The 24,188-nt window shown below is 40.0% G+C and overlaps 1 protein-coding gene across 6 annotated transcripts; it reads right to left on the bottom strand.

Annotated features, from left to right (window-relative positions):
• Positions 1–7,500: 7,500 nt before the first annotated feature.
• ELMOD2 (ELMO domain containing 2) lies at positions 7,501–24,171 on the bottom strand. 6 transcript variants are annotated; one of them, XR_013345926.1, is made up of 9 exons: positions 23,198–23,977; positions 21,933–21,961; positions 17,441–17,538; positions 16,383–16,512; positions 15,196–15,329; positions 14,451–14,519; positions 12,120–12,253; positions 11,137–11,571; positions 7,501–10,070 (listed from the first exon to the last, which is right to left on the bottom strand). XR_013345926.1 is itself a non-coding variant. In XM_077815289.1 (9 exons), exons 2-9 carry the CDS (start codon positions 23,340–23,342, stop codon positions 11,414–11,416), a joined length of 897 nt encoding a protein of 298 aa, XP_077671415.1. In that variant the 5' UTR covers positions 23,343–23,345; positions 24,086–24,171; the 3' UTR covers positions 7,501–11,413. The 6 variants fall into 6 exon arrangements, 5 of the variants coding, with proteins under 5 accessions (XP_077671415.1, XP_077671413.1, XP_077671412.1 ...); XM_077815289.1 differs by adding an exon at positions 24,086–24,171 and having other exon boundaries at positions 7,501–11,571; positions 23,198–23,345; XM_077815287.1 differs by adding an exon at positions 24,086–24,168 and having other exon boundaries at positions 7,501–11,571; positions 23,198–23,510.
• Positions 24,172–24,188: the final 17 nt, after the last annotated feature.

Here is a 24,188-nt window from a genome sequence, read left to right as displayed (position 1 = left end):
ATGTTGGCCTTGTAGTGTTCTTTTTTGTCTTCTGGAAGATGTTCAATAAAGGTTGACATCTGAAAAAACATGTGCGTGTATTTGGCTAGTAAGGACAAGTAGTTGGCTATGCAGAATTGAAGGGTAGCCGATGAGTAGGCTTTCCTTCCAAAAAGGTCTAGCCTTTTCCAGTCTTTATCATAAGGGGTGATTCTTGACTGATGTTGCTTCCCCCTTTGAGTTTGGGGTAGGGTGGATGAACAAAAACTCAGCCCCCTTAGCTGGTACATAGTACTTCTTGTCAGATCTTTTACAAGAAGGTGGAGCTGTGGCTGGTGTCTGCCAGATAATTTTTGCAGATTCCATAATGGCTACATTAATGGGTAGTGCAACCTTATCTGAGGGAGAAGCTTGGAGTATATATGTTAGTTTATGCTGTGTCTCTGGTAGCTCTGCCACTGATATGTTAAGGGAATTAGCTACCCATTTAAACAGATCCTGAAAGGATTTAAAGTCATCTCCAGATGTGGGGGGGTGGCAACATTATTGTTTATTCCTCTGGTGATGAAGAGGACATGTGGGTAGGTGGGAGGGTATTGCTCTCAGGTGCATCCTCAGGCTCTTCTTCCTCCTCCTGGGGAAGCTGGGGCAGGTGGTGAAGGTGATTGCGTTGTTCTGAACCTGGGTGGGTTGGGGGTGCCTGATGTTCTGGGTCTTGTATAATGCCCGTGGGAGGGCCATGGGAGGTGGCACTTATTGTGGAGCCTGCCAGCCTCTTCCATCCAGAGATGTTGGTGCTGCAAGGGTCCAGGTCTGGGTGAGGACTGGAGAGGGGTGTACATCCTCCTCATTGCTGGAAAGAGGAGGGGCTGAGCCGGTGGAGGTAGTAGCCAGGCTTAGTCCCAGTCTGACTGGGGTGCCATCAGTGCTGAAAAGTGGAGTCCTTGGAGTTGAAGTAATCAGGAAGTCCACCTCTGGGAATAAGAGTGAGGGCTGCTGGTGCCGCAGACTTGCTGCATTGCATCAGTGCAGCAGGTGGTGCCATTGCGCTGCTTGGTGCCTGGGTTTTCTTAGGCTCCACCAATGCTGAGCTAGGAGGCTTGGCTTTGGTACCTCCATGAGAGCTAGACTGCACCGGGTCTTTAGCTCCTCAGGACGTTTCTGTACTGGACGTCCTCGGTGCCTTGCAGTCTGGCGCTCTTGGTGCCGGGGTAGACTTTGCAGTCGAAGATCGCCAATTTTTTTTAAGGCAAATCTCGCTACGGTTAAGAGTGAGACCGCTTTTTGTGGCTTTTTTAGGAAGAGACTCCTTAGTAGCCGTTTTTGAGGAGGATCCCATGTCTGAGGCGGCTGTTGGTGACTGTTGCCCAGAAGGTGTCCTGGACATGATGGTGACAAGATTTGTTTTTATTAAGTGATGTTGGAGAGAAGGGGGACCTTGTCCTCAACACTAGAAAGCCAGGAAATGCTTAGCTAAAGTATAAGGTTGTTGAAATCTCACATTCAGAACAGTATGGAAAGCTGAAGGTACTGCTGTGCGACAGCAATCGAACTGCATTTATTTTATGTTTTGTAAATGATACATCATAAAGGAGCAAAAAAGGGCACAAACCTGATTATTGTTTTTTCCTTTTCAGGTTACATTTAAGAACTGCCTCCCCATGTCCTGTGATATCCTAGCACACACTTTGTTGTTTCTACCACTGTCCTTTTATTGTTGTAGCTAGGACAACAGGCAGTTCTTCTGAGATTGCAGTTACTCCATAACCAACTACTGAGAAATAGAGCATTTTCTTCACTTGCCCTTTGATATCCTTTAATAATTACTGATCCGCAATTGGACTTCTGCAAGGGCACTTTCTTTGTAAATTTTTATTTAAAAAAAAGAACAGAATCACAGGCCATTGCATATCAACACTAACATTAACATTAGTATCATACTCCTGACATAAATTTGTATTTTGCAGAATACTCATACAATGCTCTGGAGCTTGTAAGAGATGTAGGATTTGGCCTACCTGGAAACTACATTGTGCACTGCCATGGTGCATAGTTGTCAACAGTCTTAGGACATATAAGAGAGAAACAGGCAGTTAAAAGACTGAGTATGAGAACTAGGTTAGTGGTCTGTCAGAAGCAGCCATTAGCATTCTGGACAGTACTGAAGAAGCAGGAAGGGGAATGACACAAACATTCTTCTTTCCCCTCCATATTCTGGTCTTCAGAAGGAGGTGGGGCCACTTGAGAGGAGAGAGCAGTCACAGCCTCTCCACTCAGGAGAGAGCATTCTGAGATAGAGGCAACTCAGGTGCACTGAGCCTTTCTACTTAGATTGAGGGCTGTGGACAGCTGGAAAGCTGAACACAAGGGAAAACACAGAAGGCATCTGGCAGGAGGGTCCTCAGACCAAAGACTGGATCTATGCCACTATTTTCATCAGCTATCAGACACTTGGAAAAAAATAGTTACTTGGAGCCTGGAGAAGCAGATAACAGCAGAATCTCCTTTGGAGATGCCAGAGAGGAGACTGGGTGGGTCTGCTGCTATTCCCTGAAAATGGGGGAGAATAGCAAGTCACTCAGCAAGGGGGAAAGGGAAGGAGGTTGTCTGGGGAAATGGGTCCTATATGGTTTCTAGAGGGTTAGCTGTGCCCGGCTTTTTGAGGCCTTGGCTAATTGAGAGATTCATATTGAAATTATTTAAAATGTTCCAGGATATACATGTGCCTCTCCCTTGAGGAAATGGAAGCCAGGCTGTCAGTGTTGACTTCAGCACTTGTGTGACTATTCTCATAGCAGTGTTCAATTGCACAACAAGAAGTTTTGTATTTACACTACCTGCAGATACAAGCATGCAATATTCAGCTGCGGAGAAGATGAGGGATGAGGTAGTTGTCCACAGGGCATAAGCATCTGCTATTCAACCGGATCCGGCTAGTTTGTGGATTATGTTGTTCCTAGTTGTTATCTTGGCAGTGGTCTTCATCAGATGTTGGCAGAACTTGAGGCTACAATCCAGAACCTCACTCCAATATATTTTGGGAAATCCTCACGCCTAATATTGGTTTCAAAGAAGGTGACATTCAAGCTCTTCTGTGCAAGTTCCTCAGGAGGAATGCAGAGGCAGCTGTTTTTTGAGGATTCAGTTGGAGTTGCCATAACCAGTAGTACTCCTCCAGCTTTTTCAACTTTTCTGTGAGGGTTCATTCCACTTGGGTGAAAGTGCTTGCTTGAATGGCGAGCATGAGATCACCTGAGAATCCAAATTTCCATGACTGAGTTGATGGCATGTCACTGATATAAATATTAAAGAATGATGGTGACAAATGGATCCCTTTGGGAACCCGTTGTTCAATAGGCTAGGTCTGTTGGAGCTACATGAACTTTGCAATTGGTGAGCATAACTGTGAGTAGGTGCTGTGTTCTTCCACAACGTGCTATTTTCAACACTTTTAGAAGCAGGCCGTCCAGCCAAACCATGTCATATGCCAAGGACAGGTCCACAAAGGTCACTGCTGTTTTGAGCCAGTGTTGACAGTTAGCTTTGATGTAGGTAGTCAGTGTGATTACCTGGTTGCAGGTGCTTTGTCCCAGCCTAAATCTGGATTTCAATTTGGGGATGTAGTCCTCAAAGATAGGTGTAAATCTTTGGTGTAGCATCCCTTCCAAGACCTTGTAAGTTATGCATAGTATTGATATCCACCAGTAGTTTTTCAGATTGTCAGCTGCTTTCCCTGGTTTCAGGATGGCAATGGCCTTTGTCTATTGCCATACCTTGGGCACTTGGCCAAGGGCATGCACTTGGTGAGGAAGGATGTCAGCCAGTTGCAGCCATGTTGACCAAGGTTTTTCAGAAATTCTGTCATGATGCTGTCTAAGCCTCAGCAGGCAATACATACAAAGGGTGGGAGAAAGAAAGTGTTATCTTCATTTTACATATAGGGAACTGGAGTTCCCTAATCCTGCAAACACTTATGCACGTGCTTAGCATTATTCATGCGAGTAATCCTGTTGGAGTCAATGATCCAAATCTCTTGTGTCCCAGTCTAGTGTCATAATCATAAGCTTCTCCTGTGATTCTGGGTAATTCAGATTCAAGTCTCTACTACCTCTGATTGAAAATACGAGTGTTACTTTTTGTAAGTGGTGAGATGCATTTGAGTTTACTTCATGTTAAGATTAGAGAACCATAATTTACAGTAAGAGGTCTTGCAACATGTGTTGTTACGGCAACACTGAGCAATATTGCCTTAACTATAGTAGTGGTGGAGCTCGGGCCGTCAGCCCCAGCCCTGGACAGCCGGACTCCCATGATTTATTGTTTATTGCCTGCATCCTGCCCGTAACTTTTACTAAAAATATCCAGGACAAAATCTTAGCTTTAGTGATAACACTTCTAGGGTGTATGCAGTAGGTGTGATAGCCAGACCGGACTGCCAAGTAAACTCTCACTGAACTAAATGACAGACGAGAGGGCTTAGAAGACAATAAATAGTTCAAAATATCAAGAATGGAAGTCTCCTCCAGCTAAAGGTGACACTGAGTAACCCAAAGGGAGAAACGCTTCCACTATTATATCAGTCTGGTGGAGGGATTATTATTCTGAATAATATCCTGAACCTCTGCAGAATTTCTATCCACAGCAGTCAGCCAGCCAGCATCCAAGCTGTCAGATGTAGAGAGGAAAGGTCTGGATTAAGAACTAGACAGTGGTTCTGTGAAATTCTGTCCTGAAAGTTTGATGAATGGTTGACTCAACTGATGCAGCAGATCTAAGAACCAGAACTGAAGTGGCCAAGTTAAAACTATGAGAAGTAGTTGTGCATTGTTTTGACTTGTCTTCTGAAAGATGCCATGACTTAAGGGAAAAGGTAGAAAAGCATACATCAGGTGATTGCTCCATGGAATCAGAAAGGCAACTGATATGGGGTCCTAATCCAAAATTTGAGAGCAAAACTTGAGACATTTCGTGTTCTTGTTGATTGCTAACAGATCTATCAGAGAACTCCCCGTTTTCAAAATATCTGGTTCGGTTATCAAATCAGACTTTGAGGCCACTGACAATGGAGACACATCTAGGATTGATGATTCAACTCTGGAGTGATTCTCCATTCCCTGTAAGTTGTAAAAATAGTCACAGTAGAAGGTATTTGCACCAAATGAAGTGATTCTGATGCAGATGATCTCTTCTCCCCAGTCTCTACCATAAAGTTGATGATGTAGATAGTACCAGATGATGTAGAAGACCAGTGACCAATTTTAATCAGCGTGGAGCCAGAGCAGAAGCAGCACATGGTGCCACTTGACTCAGCTAATACTTCTACTGTTCAGAGAATGATGAGTCACATTCTAAAAAGAAGTCTATCAGACACAGGGATTCGTGCCAAGTGCACTTTGAGCAGTGCTATTTTCTTCCTCCTACAGCAAGGGCAATTGACTGCTCCAAGGGTACAGCAACTATGCTTAGGGATTCTAGAAGCTGCATGAGGTCTTTGTCCCTCAGAAGCCTGGAGTAACCTCTTGAGAGGACAAAGCACTAGTGAACTGTGGTCTTGAGGAGGAAACAGGAGATTCTTTCCTTGAAAGAACTCAGTCAAATGCCTTTATCTACTTCTCAATCAAAATTAATTGTAAGCATGACTCATAGGTTTTTGGGTAAATTTTGAGAATGATTTATGAACTGCACATTTTTCAGGGACATGGCCTGCTCACTTGGCATGTCAGTCATTCAAAGATATAGCTGCATTCCAGGATGGGCAGGTTTTGAAATGTGGTGATTTGTAGATTCAGACAAAGGGATGGTAGCCCTGGTACTATGGCACTTACTCATTTTTCCCCCAGAGGGCTAAAGGTATCAAAAGAAAACTACCTACATTATCACACGATGTAACAAGAACTTCTACAGAGCTCGAAGGACACTGAGGTTGATCCATCTCACCACCACAAGCAGTAAGAAGGACCTGAATGGTGGATTAAGTTATTCTGTCCTTTATGCCCTTGAGCAGGGCATGCAGGGCACACACATGGCCCTAATGGACACTGCTGGTTAAAAGATTCCAGTCTCCTGCCCGTGGGGCACATGAAGGGTGGAATCCACATGGACAGACACTCAAAGACCATCCAAACCTTAACCTCCATGAAAATTGCTATCATGATGAGGAAAATCCTGATATTTCAATTACCATCTTAAAAAAAAAAATCAATCTACAACTTATTTCAAGGGAAAAGGGGCCTACTGAGGCTTATTCTGAAGGCAAAAGAGAATAATTTCTGTATAGTTTGAAGAAAACTAGTCACACTATGCATGAATTACAAGTCAGATACCTGTCTGACAGGCTCTTCAATGGGAAGCACAGCACGAATGGTGGTTGCACAGCCTACAGCTACTGTAGAAGTCAGATTTTATGCACAGAGTAACCTTCTCTCCTGAATTATTTGCTACCTCACGCAAACTATGTGTGTTTTGCGAATTAAATATTTTCTGTTGTATAGAAGTACATGCCTAGATTCTAATCTCATGCTGCAGTTAAGTAGTTGATTTAAGATAAGGACTTGGTTTGTGTTCTTTTCAGTAATTACTTTGAGGATTATAAAGTGAGACTGTTTAAAAACAAACTCTGAGGCAATGTCTATATACTGATGTTTTGTTTGTAGCTTTTCTCTTTTTTTGGGGGGGGGGGGCAGAGGAGGGGAATTACTTTGGTGTGAGAGTATTTTAGTTTGAATGCTTATTGTTTCTTGGTCTCTCTGCTGAGACTGCCAGCACAGGCACCAGTTAGAGCCAATTGTCTGGTATTTGTGATATGGACACATTTGTCCTGTTTCCCATTTTAGTTTTCATATTTAACTTTTCATCTTAAATCCAAGGAGCTACATTGTTGAAAGCAGCAGCAAATTATCAATTGCCTGGCACAGAGGTGTGGTAAAGAAACAAATGTAAATCAAGTCCCATGACTGAAGGAATACTGGTATGAATGGCCTTAAGGGAATGCTAAGACTAGGTCTCACTAGTAGAGGTAACCAAAATAAAACATTAGGGAAAAGACAACCAACTATACTACTTTGTTTTGAACTGACTGCCAGCTAACTGGGAGGAGAAAACAAGGCCAACTGGAAAGAAAGCTCTTACAAAGTAATATGGATATCTTGCCACTGCAAATGTCTGGATGTTTTGTTCTTTATTTATTATTATTCTAACACTTGTGGCTAACATATTGACATCACAGTTTACATTATTGCTTTATACTGGGGCAAATGTTGACATTTCTATTAGCGTACAGTTATCTCATTGCACAGTAGTGACAAATTACTGCCCGACTTTCCTACTGGCTACTGCTTCCAGGAACAGACAGTGCCATAAGTTGGCAGGACATGAAATGCCATTTCAGGCTATATTATAGCACCATAAGAATGTGACTATGATGTGAAAAAAACTAAATTTTTACCACACATTAACAATATTTTCAGTGGAACAGGGTGCAAACCTCCTCTGACTAAAACAGAAAACTTTCTCACATCACAATACATCTTAAAAAAAGTTTATACTGATGTTTTATAGAACATTTATTGAAAACAGACTTCTTCAATTAGGCAAGAGCTGAAGTAATATGAAGAATTGAGAACTGCTCGTTTGTTCAGAGTCCGAAAACCAAGCTTGCCAGTGGATGGAAATGTTAGATTAGCTTCTTCCTCTAGAGTGCTTGAGCAGTGTACATCCCAATGATCCTCCATATTGGTTTATCAGAAACAGCAATAGCATAGGAACTTTTTTCATTAAGATATGTCTTCATTTTGCTACTAACAATTCCAGTTTAAAATGGTGTCTGCACAAATGTTCTGCAACTGAACCCATCTTTCAACATTGCTTATTCCACTTAAAAGGAAGAATGTCAACCTTAAAATTATTTTGATATATTTCCAAGAATTGTCAAATACATATTTTAAAACTTGAGGTGTATCTAATAAACAGTATTATAAAGCAACAGGGACTTTAACCAAGACTTTAATTTTAGGGATGCTTTGTAACCAAGTATTCACAATTAGTTTCAATGCTATGCAAACTGACTATATCCAGTTAAACAGGTCATTGCACACTTCCAGTCTATATCGTCTGTTAAATTACGATTGTCATTTCATAGTATGAATGCAATAGTTAATATAAAATCTTGTTAACTAGACTTTTATTGCCTCCAGCAAGTTCCCACCCCGACACAGTTTTTGCCCTGTGTTTTTACACTGTATTCTAACTAGTTACCAATACTTACAATTAACCTGCTACATGCAAAATATGTACTTAATAGTACAAAACTACATACAAATTCTAGTTTTTAAACTGTTCAGGAAACAATACACTGGGAACTAGAAAAATACACTCATTTTAAACAATTATTACATGTGACCTAACACATCCATACATTTGACTACATAGCTTTTCCATGTTTAATGATGGTTACTTTATTCTTAATTTGTGTATTTTCATGATTCTCAGCTCATGGTTTTGATTATAAAAAGTGATGACAAACCTTTGACTGAACTCAGTCTAGACCAGCGGTTTTCAAACTGTGGGTCATGACCTCCATTTTAATGGGGTTGCCAGGGCTGGTGTTTAGACTTGCTGGGGTCTGGGGCCAAAGCCACACCCCCAAAGGCTGAAGCCCAAAGGCATCAGACCTGGGGAGTGGGGTTCAGGCTTCAGCTTCAGCTCTAGGCAGCGGGGCTCAGGTTACAGGCCCCCTACCTGGGACAGTGGGGCTTGGACTTTGCCTGCTCCTCTCCCCCTCCTGCCCAGGGCAGCAGGGCTCTGGCTGGCTCAGACTGCAGTCCCCCTTCCTGGGGTCGTGTAGTAATTTTTGTTGTAAGAAGGGGGTTGCGCTGCAATGAAGTTTGAGAATCCCTGGTCTAGACTCTATCCCAAGATGCCTTAGTTAAGATTTCTTTTGTGCTATATGAAATCTGAAATTGTATAGGATAGGGTTTGAAAAATCCTCTTGCCAATGGCAAGCAGGAAGTTCTTCCTGGGAGTAAAGAAGTTTAACATACCAATTTCTGTGGAATTATAGGTTTTGTCTTTTTTTCTAATTACATTTCTAGCCTTTACAGTTGCAAAAATAATCTTCCAAATGTAAGGATGACAAAACTGGCTAGGCTCTGTGGCCAATTGGTTCCAGCTCCTCTGTTATTGTTGCTGCTTGTAACTTTGCCAAACAGTAGCATGGTAAAATTAACAATAGTATGGCTGGTTTCACTAATTCTGTTCAGCATGTTGTCCTCAGTGAAATTCAAACATCAGATCAATTTCATACTGCTATTCCTAAGGAAAGCTATGCAGCAACAGCAAGGTAAGAAATAGAGTTACTTAGGGTGGAGAAACTATATGGTAGCAGGTAGAAGGGTGGAGAGCAGCCAGGAGGTGTGTGTGGGGGGGAAATAGATATATATTTTCATTATAAAGTACATTTGAAACCAGCAAAACTTATTTGCAGAAATCCAATGAAGAAACATTTAATTCTGCTATTTAGGTACCTATAAAGTCATCACCATAGTACCAGCGTGCCTCCAGAAAAGTGTGCGCACAGCGTAGCAGAACAAAAATGTACCACATTTAAAAACAAGTTTTGCCAAATTAAGAGTTACTGTAGTGTGTGCACAGAAAGGATGTGTTGTGCGTATTGCATCAGTTCCTTTTCAACCAAATTTCTTCCCCTAACTGCACCATTTCAAGTATAAAGGTAATGGGCAAATGTAAATATGAAGATAAATCTTTACATCCCTCCACCTTCTGGCAGATGGAGCTCAAACAATGTTTAAAACCTCACCTATTTGTAACACATTTTACAACAAAACAATAAAACTTTTTGTATATATAACTGCTCTCTACTATCATTTTGACTGCAATAAGCAGCTGATCATGTTGTTCATGTAGATCAAGAGGAATTAGGGGATGGAGTGGTAGAAATCACAGCCTATGCAATAATACTTATATTGTAGGGTCTGAATATCTTCCAATTATCTTTTTGTTAAATCACAAGGATCTTCCTTTGTTCTTTCCTTCTCCCATTCAGAAAGTTGGCCTTTTTTCATAACTAATGAAGCCTACCAGAGATAAAATAAAGCATTATGTTTAATTTTTTTTTGTATTTGTATCATGATAGCACCCACTATGTGATATTCAAGCATATGAGAGATCGTCTCTGCCCCCAAAGAACTGAGGTTTCTGAAGCTCTGCTCCAGTTAAATGGAGGGTCAAATTAAACAGTGATTGAATTAAGCAGAAGGCACTTTATTTAAATAGTAGGCTTTAAAAAATATAAGTTCATGCCAAGCCTGTTTAACATTTTAAACAATGCTTAATAATCACAAACTGCTGTAGATATCAACTCCTTGTGCCTGGATTGCCTAGAATGCCCAAATCTGGAAACATGCTTTTATCCTATTAAAGTTGTGCCACTACTTCCTTCGAAGTATGGATGAAGTGAAGAGTTCCAATTACCTTCACAAATCATGGATTTCAGCCCCAACAAAGTTTTGTGGGAAATAACCTCTTTTTGTAGTTTGTTCGTTAAGTAATTCTCCTAGATATCACTCCCCATTCAAAAGTCATTCTGTTGGCTGATAGAGGAAAAAGAATGGGCCAACAAAAAATACAAAATCAACTAGGAGAGCCTGAAAAACTGTAGCCCAAACTGAAAGAGAGGGATTGAGAGCTGGAAATATCTATGGCACCATCTGACATGAAAGATCTCCTTGTTAAAGGGGACTTCTTTACTGATGGACTCTGGCCTTACACTATGTTGTTGTTGTTATTTTTGAGGGAAGTTCCTTCCAGGCACAGGGTTGTGGGTACTTTATTTCCTGGAGGGAGGATCATTTCAACCAGAACCATGTTTGTTCTTGTGTGTAAATATGAAAAAATGAAATCTCTTCTTCCAAGTCACAAATAATTGATACATCCTCTTCATGGAGCTCTTTACACAGAAATTTAACATTTTTATAGACCACAAGCTATGTGCAGATAAACAAGGGGACAGAACTTGAGAAACAACTCTAAAACCAAAGCAATTTCCCCTCTTAAAGACAACTAATCAACTGTTAATGGTAGAAAAGGAACCTAGTAATAGGTTACATAATGAAGATAACATAATACAGCATAAATACCTACTTCATGTTCCTGCACCAAAAGGCGTATGAAAGTTGGGAGGGCAAAAGATTCAATACAGGATTTTTTTTAAAAAAGCTTTCCTTTGGAGAATAGCATATAAGACCTGTAAATAGAGGCTGATTGTCCAAGCTTTTATAACTGAATTTGAGTTTTTTCAAAAATATATGTATAAAAAGTTCCATCATTAAACAAATATTTTTGGTAAAGTAAGTGTGCGAATTCCATGAGAATGCTTAATTCTATTTTATGAGCAGAACTGGATAGACTGAAGATGAGGCTATGGTTTCTTTATATTCTGTAAGGTTAGTACTTGGTTATAGTCCAGAAGAAGTCCTTTAACTTTTTCATGAAATTTCTCTCTATAGTGGTTGAAGTGCATAATACTTTCTGGTTCTTCTTCAAACCAAAATTTGTCAAACTCATAAACCAGATAACCTGTAAAGAAAACAAAATGAAGTTCTACAGGACCTGTGATCCATTCTTTTCTACTTTAGGCTGGGAGGATCCATCAGAACCACTCAGCCTAGAGAAAGAAGGCAGTGCCTCATTTTAATCAATAGCAATTCTTCTGGATAGTGTAGGAGTAACTAGCAAGAACGCATGCCTTAGAAAATATTAGATATTTATTAAATTGATGCCTGCTGTATCCATCCACCCAAATTTATCCAATGAAGAAATAGTCGTCAGACATTCAAGTTATAATTCTTGCTTTGGAGGAGTAATGGAGGTAAATGTTTATTTTTCCTTTAAACTATGCTTGAAAATAAATCCATAAGCATGTTAGAAGCATCAGAGCACTAAAATATTTTTAATATGTAACAAACTGGCTGAGTATTAGATGTCCTAATAGCTAGTCCAGGGACAATCGCATATTACTGCTAACAACTAAAGGAGTTACTCATTTATCTCGGTGGCAGAGGCCTGGTCTTTTGGTAATGAAGGTAGTCCTGCCCTGATAATTTATAAGAGTTACAGATACTCACAATAAAACTGATGAAAGTGTTCCATCTGTGGCAATCCAGGGACCAAGTTGTAGAGGTGAGACTTTAAAGCACCACTCTTTAGTAAACTATAAGCCATTTCTGTCAAATTGATCCCAACTATTGCATAGGAATATCTGAAACACCAAAAACATTTCCTATTAGATACTAATGAAATCCATTCTCCTGTTGATGTTTACAATTTATTCCATTTTCTGGGACTAATTTGTATAGAGACAAATTATTATCTGCCAAATTATTACTATTCTATATTTTGGGTCATTCTAGGAATCAAGCAAGGTCTGTCTCAAGTGTATGGAGCATTTTTGTCTGAAGTGCCTTGTACATCTAAGACTATGGTGAAGTTAAAAGATGGACAGTGTAAGAAATCTAAAATTTCATCAACAGCAATGTGGTGAATGTCCCCATTAACCGAACAGAGGCAACAGGATAGGATGTTTAATCAGCATTGTGATGGGGTATACCAGCCCCGCACTGGTTCAGCAGGGGTTAATCCCATTCTATGGGTTGAGGAGGCCCCACCCCTTGCCTCTGCTGGGCATGCTCTGGCTATAAAAGGGAGCAACTCAGCTCAGTCAGGGCTGACTACCAAAAGTAACAGAGGTCTGCTGCAGGTTCCTGCAGAGGGACAGCTGACACTCCAGGACTCAGAGGCCAGACAGACTGCATTGACCAATGACTCGCAGGCACTCTACTCCAGAGAGGGAAGAGAGGCCATGGGACTCCCAAGATGACTAGCTGTGGAGGAACGGGTAGGAAGTAACACAGGGGAACTTAACAGGAAACCAGTCATAGAACTGGGGCTTGGCTCAGCATGTTTTGGCAGGATCCCTGCTGAGCAGGAGGTGGGCAACCCCACCACCATCAGGGCCTTGGGTTGGGACCCAGTGGAGTAGGGAGGGTCTGGGTCCCCCTACCCTGGCTGCTGCCCGTCCTGAAGTGGCAGCCCACCTCTCCAGCCGCTCTGGCCACGAGCCCACATGGCACTGCAAGGGAGGGTGGCCATATTGACTCTGGCCATGAGCCCACATGGCCCTGTGAGGGAGGCTAGCCTATTGATCCCGAGCATTAGACCTTACTGCCCAGAAGCCAAGGGCAGTCAACCAGACTCAGCCATGGTGTTATAATGTCCCCCACCCCCCAAGGGTGTACCAGCCCTCGATAAGCATATAGAAAAGTAAAAGCTTTAAAAAAAAAATTCTAAATCTGGTCTACTGCCCTCTCTCCAAATCTACTGTAATATTAACATCACTGCTACCAAAAACACGGCTATAGCAAGAGAGCTGGCCAGCAGAAGCTCAAGTAGATCTTGTGTATTTTCATATGTGATACAATTTTCAAAGCTTGTTATAGAGTACAATGTGTTAAATCAGGTACAGTTGCACACACAATTTGAGTCACTGAGTAAAGTGCATTTTGGGGCTTTGTACAGGATATCCTGTTTCCTCCGGGAGGTGGAATTCCGAATACAGAAAATAAACCTGAATGACAACTCTAGGTTTGCTCCTGTTATGTATGGGACTCTTTTGGCTTAAAAAGCCTAATGATGAAAAATTAGAACAAGTTCAACAGTCACAAAAAGTGTATCATTTTGAAAAACAAATATGTTAAAGGATACATGTATATGTTTTCATTGCAGAAGTCTTCATTAATGACTGCTCACAACTTAAATAGATAGGGCAACATTAATGACAAGGCACAAGATGAAGCCTTCCCATGCTTACTGTATTAATTATTGAGATAAACCAGAGTTAACTGTGGATTGGGTGGATGAAAGAGGAGTAGTGTCTTGTAAAGGGTGAGAGAGCTTGTTTATAATCTTTGATGTGTTTTAAATATTTGTACAGTCCAGGCCACTGGGTGGGCACTTAATCTATGAAAGTGTATGTACTGCACTTTGCATAGTGTGCATGAATACATACATCTTGAGTGAGTAAGTTTGTGTTATTAAATAGAATAAAGGATAATTACTATTCCCTTCCTAGTTTAATCCAAATCTGTTATCCCCCAAAAATGGTATGGCTAAGGGATTGGAGTGTTTTGCTACAATGAAACTAACTGAAGACTACAGATTATTAAGGGCACTAAATAGACTGTTTGGAACAAATACATAGCTATACACACACACACACAGTTTTCAACTCAGATGCTGTGACCACATCTCCAAAATTACAAATTAATTCCGTTTGTCCATTTCCTGTAGGAAGTGTCAAATGTTTTCCTCTTAAAAAATTCAGAAGATCCTCCCTTATAGACTTGGCACTCTACAATCTAAGATCTTTGTGAGATCTTAGGCCCGTACAAATGGCTTACCCCAATGTTGGATGATTTGAACGAGAGAGGATCTGGCGAGCTTCGCTGGTGTAATGTTTACTAAAATACCTGAGAAGGAGAAAATAAAAACTCAATCTAAGGATTACTACATAGGTAGTTAGATTTAATTAATAAACATTTTCAACAACAGAAAAATGGAGTTATAGACAAATGTGTATTGGAGAAAGAGTACAGAATGAAAACCAATAAGATAAAAGTAAATGGAAAAAGTGATCTGTAACAAGGAATGACATGATAAAGGAGAACAGTAGGATAGGAACCTTCCAGGGAACTCAAGATTCCCCCATTCAAGTAGGTTGTATTCATGAATTTTCATATCTTTTGTTCTACATCATTAGTACTTTTAACTTAGTAATAACTATATTTTAAAGAGTTTTGATCAGTTACTTTCCCAGCTATAGCATAGCAGGCCTATCATACAGGTGTATAATTCTTTATTCTTAAACTCCTTTCTGCTTTTCTTTTCAACTCTGTTACAATTTAACTAAAACTATCATCTATCCAACTAGTTATTAACAATGCAGCTCACTGTTGAAGAACTGTTTACTCATTTAGAAAGGGGCTCCTTTTCCATTATTCAGTAATGTATTACAGTTGTCAATATATTTGTTTTCTTCTACTCAAGTAGTCATTGCAGAGGGAATTAGGAATAATACTAAATAAGAATTCATAGACATAGAAAAAACTTAAGTCTTAGAGAAAAAAGGTATTTATTTTCACTTACACCAGATTGACTAATCCCAGCATGCCCATTCCTCTGAAGTCTGTTTTGGGATCATCACCTTGGAAACCAATGTCACACCACTGCTTGGTGATTCTAGCCTTCAGATTTTCATGAGGTATCAGCAAATTCCAAAGCTACATAAACATACTTCCATGTTACAAATAACAGAACTGCCAATGGTCTTCCTAGTCATGTTATTCAGAACACTTATTGATGCATGTCATAACAAAATCTTGCATTTAAGACAAGACTAAAAATTGGGAGACATGGATTCTCTATGCTTTGTCACACTTCCTTTTTTTTCCTCTTGAGTAACTCACTTAAGCCCTATATATACACTAAAATTACAACCAAGTCAGGGACAATTAACTCCCTTAGAGCCTGATACTCATTTACACTAAGGCCCCTTTTATCTGGCAGTGCAAAAGGGCTCTAAGTGGATGTAAAAGAGCATCAGGCACTTCATTTTTCTGGTTGTCAGTCTCCTCATACACATAAACCCCAATTCTGCAAACACTTGTGCAAATGCTTAATTTTAGGCACAAATATGATCATTGAGTTCAATGAGATTACCCATGTACTTCAGTTGGAACACGTGCATAAATCTTTGAAGGATCAAAGCCACAGTGAGGATAAATATCTATATACAGGGATATTGGAATGTTAAATTCACTAGTATTTGTAAAAACAAATTTCATGAGTGAAAGGCACCATAAATGATCAAGTATTTTTGGTATGCAGAGTTTTGTTTTGTTAAAATGTGTGCTACTATTTTTGCGATTTCAAATGGAATAAACTTACTGTAAGAAACCCTTAAGAAACAGAGCTATTAGTCTGAGATTTGCTTTAGGGTATTGTTTAACTTCAGTGAGTCAGTTTTACAACTTGAAAATAGTAAATATTTTTAAAATGCCAAGGTGGTATTAAAATAATTAGCAGTAAGAGGATAAATTAAGCTCTCATATACTGTTGGATACAGTCAAGGGCATTTGTCAGAGACTTATTGAAAGGGCACCTGTCAGCTGGTTTATTTCAAATTTTTAAAATCAATTTTGCTCTTCTAGTTTATAAAGACTAAACAGCCTGACAGTTAGAAATTTAAAGAAAGCTAAACTTCTAAGGCTAATTTATTAGCATTCAATTATTCTAGTAATAGTTTAGGACTCAGAATTCCAAGACTCCTTCACCTGGATTAGTTGCTTTTCATGTTCTTCATTATCTGAATCATATGGAAGTTTCCTCAGATTTTCCACTTCCAAATAAAGTTTCTTATAACCAGATATCTGCAGCAAACATACCTGTAGGCTTGTCTTAAAACTGAAAAACAAAAAACCCCACAGGATCTTAAGGCAATACATGATTGGATGGCCATAGAGTCATCATTGCTTAGATCATACGAAAAAGAGAGTACAGGTCCTGCAGGATTTAATGTGACACACCAAACTCCTACAAGCTTTGCCCAACTGAAAAAAAAACAAACAACAACTTTCTTCCAGAGAGAAATGTATTACTTTCCTCACCTCAGAATGTTACACTAGTCTAAACTCCAGAATGGGTAATATTTCATCCAGCTCCAGTGACAAGTCTAAGGGCAATACTTCAATGCTGCACAGCTGGAAATGGCAACATTGCATCTCTGGAAAAGGGGAAAACCGCAGCTTTCCAACATTAAATGTCACACTTGCGTCTAGATTTCAAAGGTCAGAAGATATCCCAAACTTTGAAACTGTGGATGGCTTTTATGTAGAGAGAAAGATCATTTTTAGAATTGTTTTCAATTAGTTATACTTTTCCCTCTTCAAGGCCTATACAGTTACAGGTGGAGAGACACAAAAGAAACTGATCTAACAAGCTTTTTTTTTTTTTTTTAAATGAACTCTCTAAAACAACAGTATGTAATATAGGTCATACAGGATATGTGATGATATGGTAAAGATCTGATTGAGATGACCAGTACAATTTAATTGGGGTTGGCCAACTGTGAGTAATGCAGTTATCCCAAATTCATGCCAATAAAACCTTTATACCACACCACGTCATATGCAGTCTCCTCATATATACATCTTAAATCCTTAAAAGTGAATTGCAAAGTATGATGTACATACTGTATTCCCCAAATAACAAGATCAGATTAGATGATTCCTAAAATAATCATCTTTCTCGTCATATACCTATACAATGTTATAAAAGGCAAAATGATGTGGTCCACTTAGAGGTACCTGTGTAACAGTAGCAAACAACATACCCTGTATCCTTCTGTATATTAATCTTCTTTTCTTTCATTATACCCATGACACATTTTTCCACTTCAGCTTCACCAACATGTATAGCATGTCTTAATACCTAAGAAGTGAACGTAAGTCAAACAATGAATACAAAACGTAACATCTATTTTGTTCCTATTATTTACTAGTCTGTTTATGCCCATTGCATTTGCATCTTTTAAAAATGAAAAAATATGGGACAGTTGTCAAGGTAAATACATTTTGTGATAAGTCCTTAAGTGTGCTTGCTTTGCCTGTGAAAGAATGAGGATGGTTTCATTCTTTCTTTTTCAGTCAGCTGGTAAAATACAGTAATTAAAAAACATGCATCCTGGTCTGTGATCTCAAGATAACTAGTGTCAGGCCTGATAATTTTTGGAGGAGAATCCTCAAAGGCAAACTTAGATCCGGAGAGAAGTTGTATTGGAAATTCACTATAACCTAGATTCTGATACCCTTCAACATGCTAAATAGTACCTTACTCCACTTACTTAGTCCTACTGAAGTCAATGGGATTATTGAGGAGCAAGCTAATTCTCAGTGACATTCTTCCTCCAATTCAATAATGAACTAACACATCATCATAAGGAGCAAGTGTACTATTGGAAGTGAGATGCCAGTGTTAGGATGAGACAGAGGCCTTGACTATGTTGTTACTAACAGCATGCCATACTTTTCCAGAGTGAAGATATTAACCAAAGTCCAAGACAAATTCCAGGACCTAGGTTAATATCTTCATTCTGGAAAAGTGTGGCACATTTGCTGCTAGTAACAACAAATAGGTTGAGACAGAGGCCTTAACATACACATTAACGTCCTTGAAAGAGCAAAAACAACCTGCATCAAGACAATAGTTATCAAAGCTCAACTCAGATGGACAGATCATGTTATCAGAAAGGAGGATGATAGAGTCTCCAAAAAAGTCACTTATGGTTAGCTGAAACTTGGAAAGTACAGGAAGGACGGTGACTATAAATACTTTAAAGTTACCCATAAGCAGAATATTAACTTATGCGGCATAAATGTTGATAACTTCAAAGACACAGCCAAAGACCAACATGAATAGAGATCACATATCAATAAACGCTGTAAATACCTGAAGGTCACACTTACAGGATGGGGGAACTCTATCCTAAGAGGCAGCGACTCTGAAAAAGATCTGGGGGTTGCAGTGGATAATCAGCTGAACATTAGCTCCCAGTGAAATGCTGTGGCAAAGAGGGCTTTGGATGCATTAGTCCTTGATAAACTGGAAAGGGTTTGGAGAAGAGCCACAAGAATGATTAAAAGATTAGAAAGCATGCCTCACAGCAACAGACTCAAAGAGCTCTCTATAGCTTCACAAAAAGAAAGCTGGGAGAGTGACTTGATTACAGTCTAAGTACCTACACGGGGAACAAGTATTTAATAATGGTCTCTTCAATCTAGCAGAGAAATCCAATGGCTAGAAACTGAAGCTAGACAAATTCAGATTGGAAATAAGGTGTAAATTTTTAACAATGACGGTATTAACCTTGGAACAATTTACCCAAGATCATAGTGGATTCTCCCAACACTGGCAATTTTCAAATCAAGTTAGATGTTTTTCTAAAACATATACTCTAGGAATTATTTTGGGGAAGTTCTATGGTCTATTACACAAGAGGTCAGTCTAGCTGATCACAATAGTCCCTTCTGGCTTTTGAATCTATTAATCACTTTGAGAAAGATGCACAAGGTTAATAGCAACTGGACATCTAACATAGTGAATGCTAGTGAAAATGAGATAGGATCAGAGGCAAAAATAGGGAAAGAAAAAGTTAAAATTACTTAGACAAGTTAGGTGTCTTCAAGTCAGCAAGGCCTGATGAAATACATCATAGAATACTCAATGAGGAGGTATCTAAGCCATTAGCGATTATCTTTGAAAAGTCATGTAAGACAGGAGAGATTCCAGAGCGGGAAAAGGTCAAATATAGCGTCCATCTATAAAAAGGGAAATAAGGACAACCTGGGGAATTACAGACCAGTCTGCTTAACTTCAGTACCTGGAAAGATAATGGAGCAAATAATTAAGCAATCAATTTGCAAACATCTGGAAGATAAGGTGGTAAGTAACTGTCAGCCTAGATTTGTCAAGAACAAATCATGTCAAATCAACCTAATATCTTTCTTTGACAGGCTAATAAGCCTTGTGGATGGTGGGGAAGCAGTAGATGTGGTATATCTTGACTTTAGTAAGGTTTTGATACGGTCTTGCATTACCTTCTCATAAACAAATTAGGGAAATACTACCTACCTGGACCTACTATAAGGTGGTTGCATAACTTGTTGGAAAACTGTTCCCAGACAGTAGTTATCAGTGGTTCACAGTTCACAAACTGGAAGGGCATATCGAGTGGGGACCCGCAGGAATCAGTGCTGGGTCCGGTTCTGTTCAATATCTTCATCAATGATTTAGATAATGGCATAGAGAGTACACTTATAAAGTTTGTGGACAATACCAAGCTGGGAGGGGTTGCAAGTGCTTTGGAGGATAGGATTAAAATTCAAAATAATCTGGACAAACTGGAAAAATGGCCTGAAGTAAATAGGATGAAATTCAATAGGGACAAATGCAAAGTACTCCCCTGAGGAAGGAACAATCAGTTGCACATATACAAAACGGGAAATGACTGCCTAGGAAGGAGTCTGCAGAAAAGGATCTGGGGGTCATCGCGGATCACAAGCTAAATATGAATCAACAATGTTCACTTTTTTTGCAACAGTGTTACATCATACTGGGATGTATTAGCAGGAGTGTTGTAAGCAAAACACAAGAAGTCATTCTTCCGCTTTACTCCGCACTGATTAGGCCTCAGCTGGAGTATTGTGTCCAGTTCTGGGCATCACATTTCAGGAAAGATGTGGACAAATTGGAGAGAGTCCAGAGAAGAGCAACAAAAATGATTAAAACTCTAGAAAACATGAGCTATCAGGGAAGATTGAAAAAATTGGGTTTGTTTAGTCTGGACAAGAGATGACTGAGGGGGGACATAATAACAGTTTAAGTACATAAAAGGTTGTTACAAGGAGGAGGGAGAAAAACTGTTCTCCTTAACCTCTAAGGACAGGACAAAAAATAATGGGCTTAAATTGCGGCAAGGGTGGTTTAGGTTGAACATCAGGAAAAACTTGTCAGGGTGGTTAAGCACTGGAATAAATTGCGAAGGGGGGTTGTGGAATCTCCATCATAGGAGACGTTTAAGAGCAGGTTAAACAAACACCTGTCAGGGATGGTCTAGATAGTACTTAACCCTGCCATGAGTGCAGGGGACTGAACTAGAGAACCCCTTGAGGTCTCCTCCAGTCCTACGATTCTATGATTGGGGAAAAAAGGACCATGCATCATGCCAAGTTTTCAGAGGGAGCTTACACATCCCTATGTGACATCTGTTCGCAACCTTGTGCCTCACAGATTGGAGTATACAGTCACAACAGAAAACACAAGATGCTACAATGTCATTGTTGGATATTACAGACAGCTATATTATACCAATCTCTTAGTGGCACTATGCAGTCATAAAATAGTTTTCATTCCATTCCTGAACAGCTACATTTCAATAATGTGAGATGGGATTCGTGTGTGTGTGTAATACACACAAAGGGAAACCATTTGGGGGTAAAAAGAAAAGGAGTATTTGTGGCACCTTAGAGACTAACCAATTTATTTGAGCATAAGCTTTCATGAGCTACAGCTCACTTCATCGGATGCACCTTTTTCGGATACAGACTAACACGGCTGCTACTCTGAAACCTGTCATTTTGGGGTAAGACACTCTATAAATTTAAGATATTAAAATCATAATCAAGACCTCTGGTAGAACCCACTCAATGGGCTCTATCATAACAACAACAATTTGTTTATGTGGCAGTCACAAAAATTCTCTTTCAGTACCACTTGGCAGTGATTAGACAGAAAAGAACAGTCACTCATCTTCATATCATAACAGCCAAGTATGTATTCATATTCCATTTGCCTCAATTATACAGCACGACCACATGACAGCATAGCATAATGGTATACATCTAGCATTGAAAGGATTACATATCACATTTCCATTTTCTACAAAAGATTTTTAGTCTGCAAATCGCATTTATCCTGTCCTACCTAATAGCTTCATTTTTGCTGTGCAGATCACCGATGCTTTGATACCATGACAAAAATTAGGAATTAGACTAATTTTTCCTATTCAAATAATCTATTCAATTTTACATATATTTCTGAATGAGAGTGGAAATATGGATAACACTGAGCATATTGAGCATTATTCTGTATAAAACTTTAACAGAAAAACAGTGAGAGAAAATTTTACTCCAGCACATATTCTGTGAATACACACCCAAAAGACTCTGAAAGCTATCAAATTCTACAAGTAAGTATTCCTTTAAGGGCATATTTGTCTCTAAAAATTGGTTTTCTGGTTATAATGTGTTATCTCCATCAAATCCTACCTTACTCTTTGATAATCCCAATGAGTACTCTGTAATACAAGACAAATAATTAGATCACTACAACTGTTTTATATATTGAATTCAAACTTTTGACGAGTTACATCATTGACAACACATTTGTAAATAGTACATCTAAACAATGTTTTATTAGGGTTGCATCAGCAATTAGTCAAGGATAATTTTAAATTAACAGGTAACGGACAATACTGAATTGAAAACCTTTTGCATGATGTAAATCTATCACCATCTTTATGAATATAGCAATCTGAATAGTCTTGTGGTTTTTAAATTTACTTCATTACAACCTCAGTTTAACAGCCTGGAAAGATGAGGTGCCAGTTTGAAAGAGAAAAGGATTCTTGGTGAAAATATAGCTGTTGTGTTTTTAGGAATATCTTTCCAAGCGCATTAAAAACAGTCATTTATACTAACAGGAGTTTAAAGGAACAGTAAACTTCAAAAGATCATCATACTTCGTACATTTTCCTACTATTGTTACAACGGCAACCAAGATTGACTTACCAGTAAGAGAAAATACTTATTTTAGATTTATATATTGCATTTGACATCACTTTGTGTGTTGTCATTTTCAGTATTTCCCCTTTATAATTAATTTCCATGTTTGTGTGGGTCTTTCAAAGAAAACAATTTTTTTTGTTTTAAATAGGAAATTGTGATGGTAAAAAGAAAAAAATTGGCCAGAGACTCAGCAGAAGGTGTAACACCATTTAGCTCATTTTTTTAAGCGGACTATATTTCCCTTGGTTAGCAGGGAAAGGAAAATATATCTTTTAGACCTTTATATTTTTTTTTATAATTAAAGCTTCAGTAAAAGCATTTATAGTTTATATACAGTATGATGCGTTTTGCTTTTAAAGTAAATTTAGAGTCCCCGAGAAAGGCATTGGCCTAGCAGGCAATACAGGAAACAAGTTACAAAACAGATACAACACAGGAAGGGTGTCAGCTTTCTTACAATGCTTTGCCAAAATGCTTCTAGAAGACCTATAGTTGCCAATTCCAGCAATGAACATAGTAGAGGAATCTAGGGCCCATGTAACCCTTGAGTCTGCCAATAGGAGTACAGTATCGATGATTTAGACCTTTTTTCCCTAGTTGGACCTGATGTGAAACCAACAATGCTTCAGGTATGCCTTCAAACTGCTGTGACACAGATTAACTGTTACCAAACCTAACTACAAGAGGAACTGGCTGACCAGTTGCAAGCTCTAATGTACTTTTTAAAAGATTACATTCTTTATTACCTATCTTTAGCGTCCGTTGTGAACCTTCCTTTGAGCCACCACAGATACGCTGTAATTCACATTTTCCAGTGAGCAGCCTCAAAATCCATTTCAGCCAAAACCGGAAGAAGTTACTATACAGGTATCCCCATAAGTACACAAACATTTTCTGTACAAAGAGAGTGACAGTTGATCACAGGCCATTCATTGCCTGACACTACAGAAAAAATTGTACAATCTATCTGGGCTGCTAGCTCCTGCTAACGACGGTAATATCTGCTCCCTCTCACGTGGCCTTCGTCTGTCAGAAATGAAAGGCTGCGTCCTCCCTTAGCTGCAAAGGGTAAAGAAGGAGAGATGCTTTGTACCAGAGCTGGACGCGGAAGAGCAGGCAGCTGGGGAGGGTCAATGCCAAGCTTATGGGGGGGAGGGGGGACTGGAAGCACTGCCAAAGCAGGACACAGGCTGTCAGGCACTGCCTTAGTTTCCTCTTCCAGCTCTGCCCAAACACCTCCGCGCTGCCCTGCAGCCCCCTAGGTGCAGCCCGGGGTGGTGGTGGTGGGGGGCGGCTACGCCCTCCGAGGAAGATGCGCAGGGGCTGGGGGAGGGGCAGAGAGGCTCATCGAAAGCGAGGCTGTTGCCATGTCGCTCATCCGGACAGCTGTCGCGGGGGGCGCACAACGCCCGATGTCTGCTGAAAGGAGGGGAGGGGGTTGGCCCAGGGCCAGCTGCTGCCCCCAGCCGGTCAGCGGGGAGCAGGTGGATGACGGGTCCTCGCATGGGACGCCCCGCTGGACTAGTCGCCTACCCCCTACCCCCTCCCGGGCGGGGCAGCAGCTCTGCCCGCGCGTCCTGCCACGAGGGCGCGTCCCGCGCCCGGGTACCGCCAGCAGGCCAGGCCCTGCTCACATCGTCCCAGCCAGTGAGCGGGGCTGGCTCCGGCCTCGCCCCCTGACTCTTGCGACCCCCGGGAGGAAACCTGTCCCCTGCTGACCCGGAAGTGATTGATGGG

Source organism: Eretmochelys imbricata, chromosome 4, assembly GCF_965152235.1.
Source record: "Eretmochelys imbricata isolate rEreImb1 chromosome 4, rEreImb1.hap1, whole genome shotgun sequence".
Classification (NCBI taxonomy): Eukaryota; Metazoa; Chordata; order Testudines; family Cheloniidae; genus Eretmochelys; species Eretmochelys imbricata.
This window is presented reverse-complemented; position numbering and strand designations above follow the sequence as displayed.

Excerpts from the sequence above, each read along its gene's own strand:
- ELMOD2 (XM_077815289.1), bottom strand. The coding sequence starts at position 23,342 with ATGTTTGTGTACTTATGGGGATACCTGTATAGTAACTTCTTCCGGTTT. Across the intron at positions 21,962-23,197 it reads ACAACGGACGCTAAAGATAG|AGTACTCATTGGGATTATCA; the intron begins GTAATAAAGAAT and ends CTTGTATTACAG. Across the intron at positions 15,330-16,382 it reads ATGAAAAGCAACTAATCCAG|CTTTGGAATTTGCTGATACC; the intron begins GTGAAGGAGTCT and ends ATGTTTATGTAG.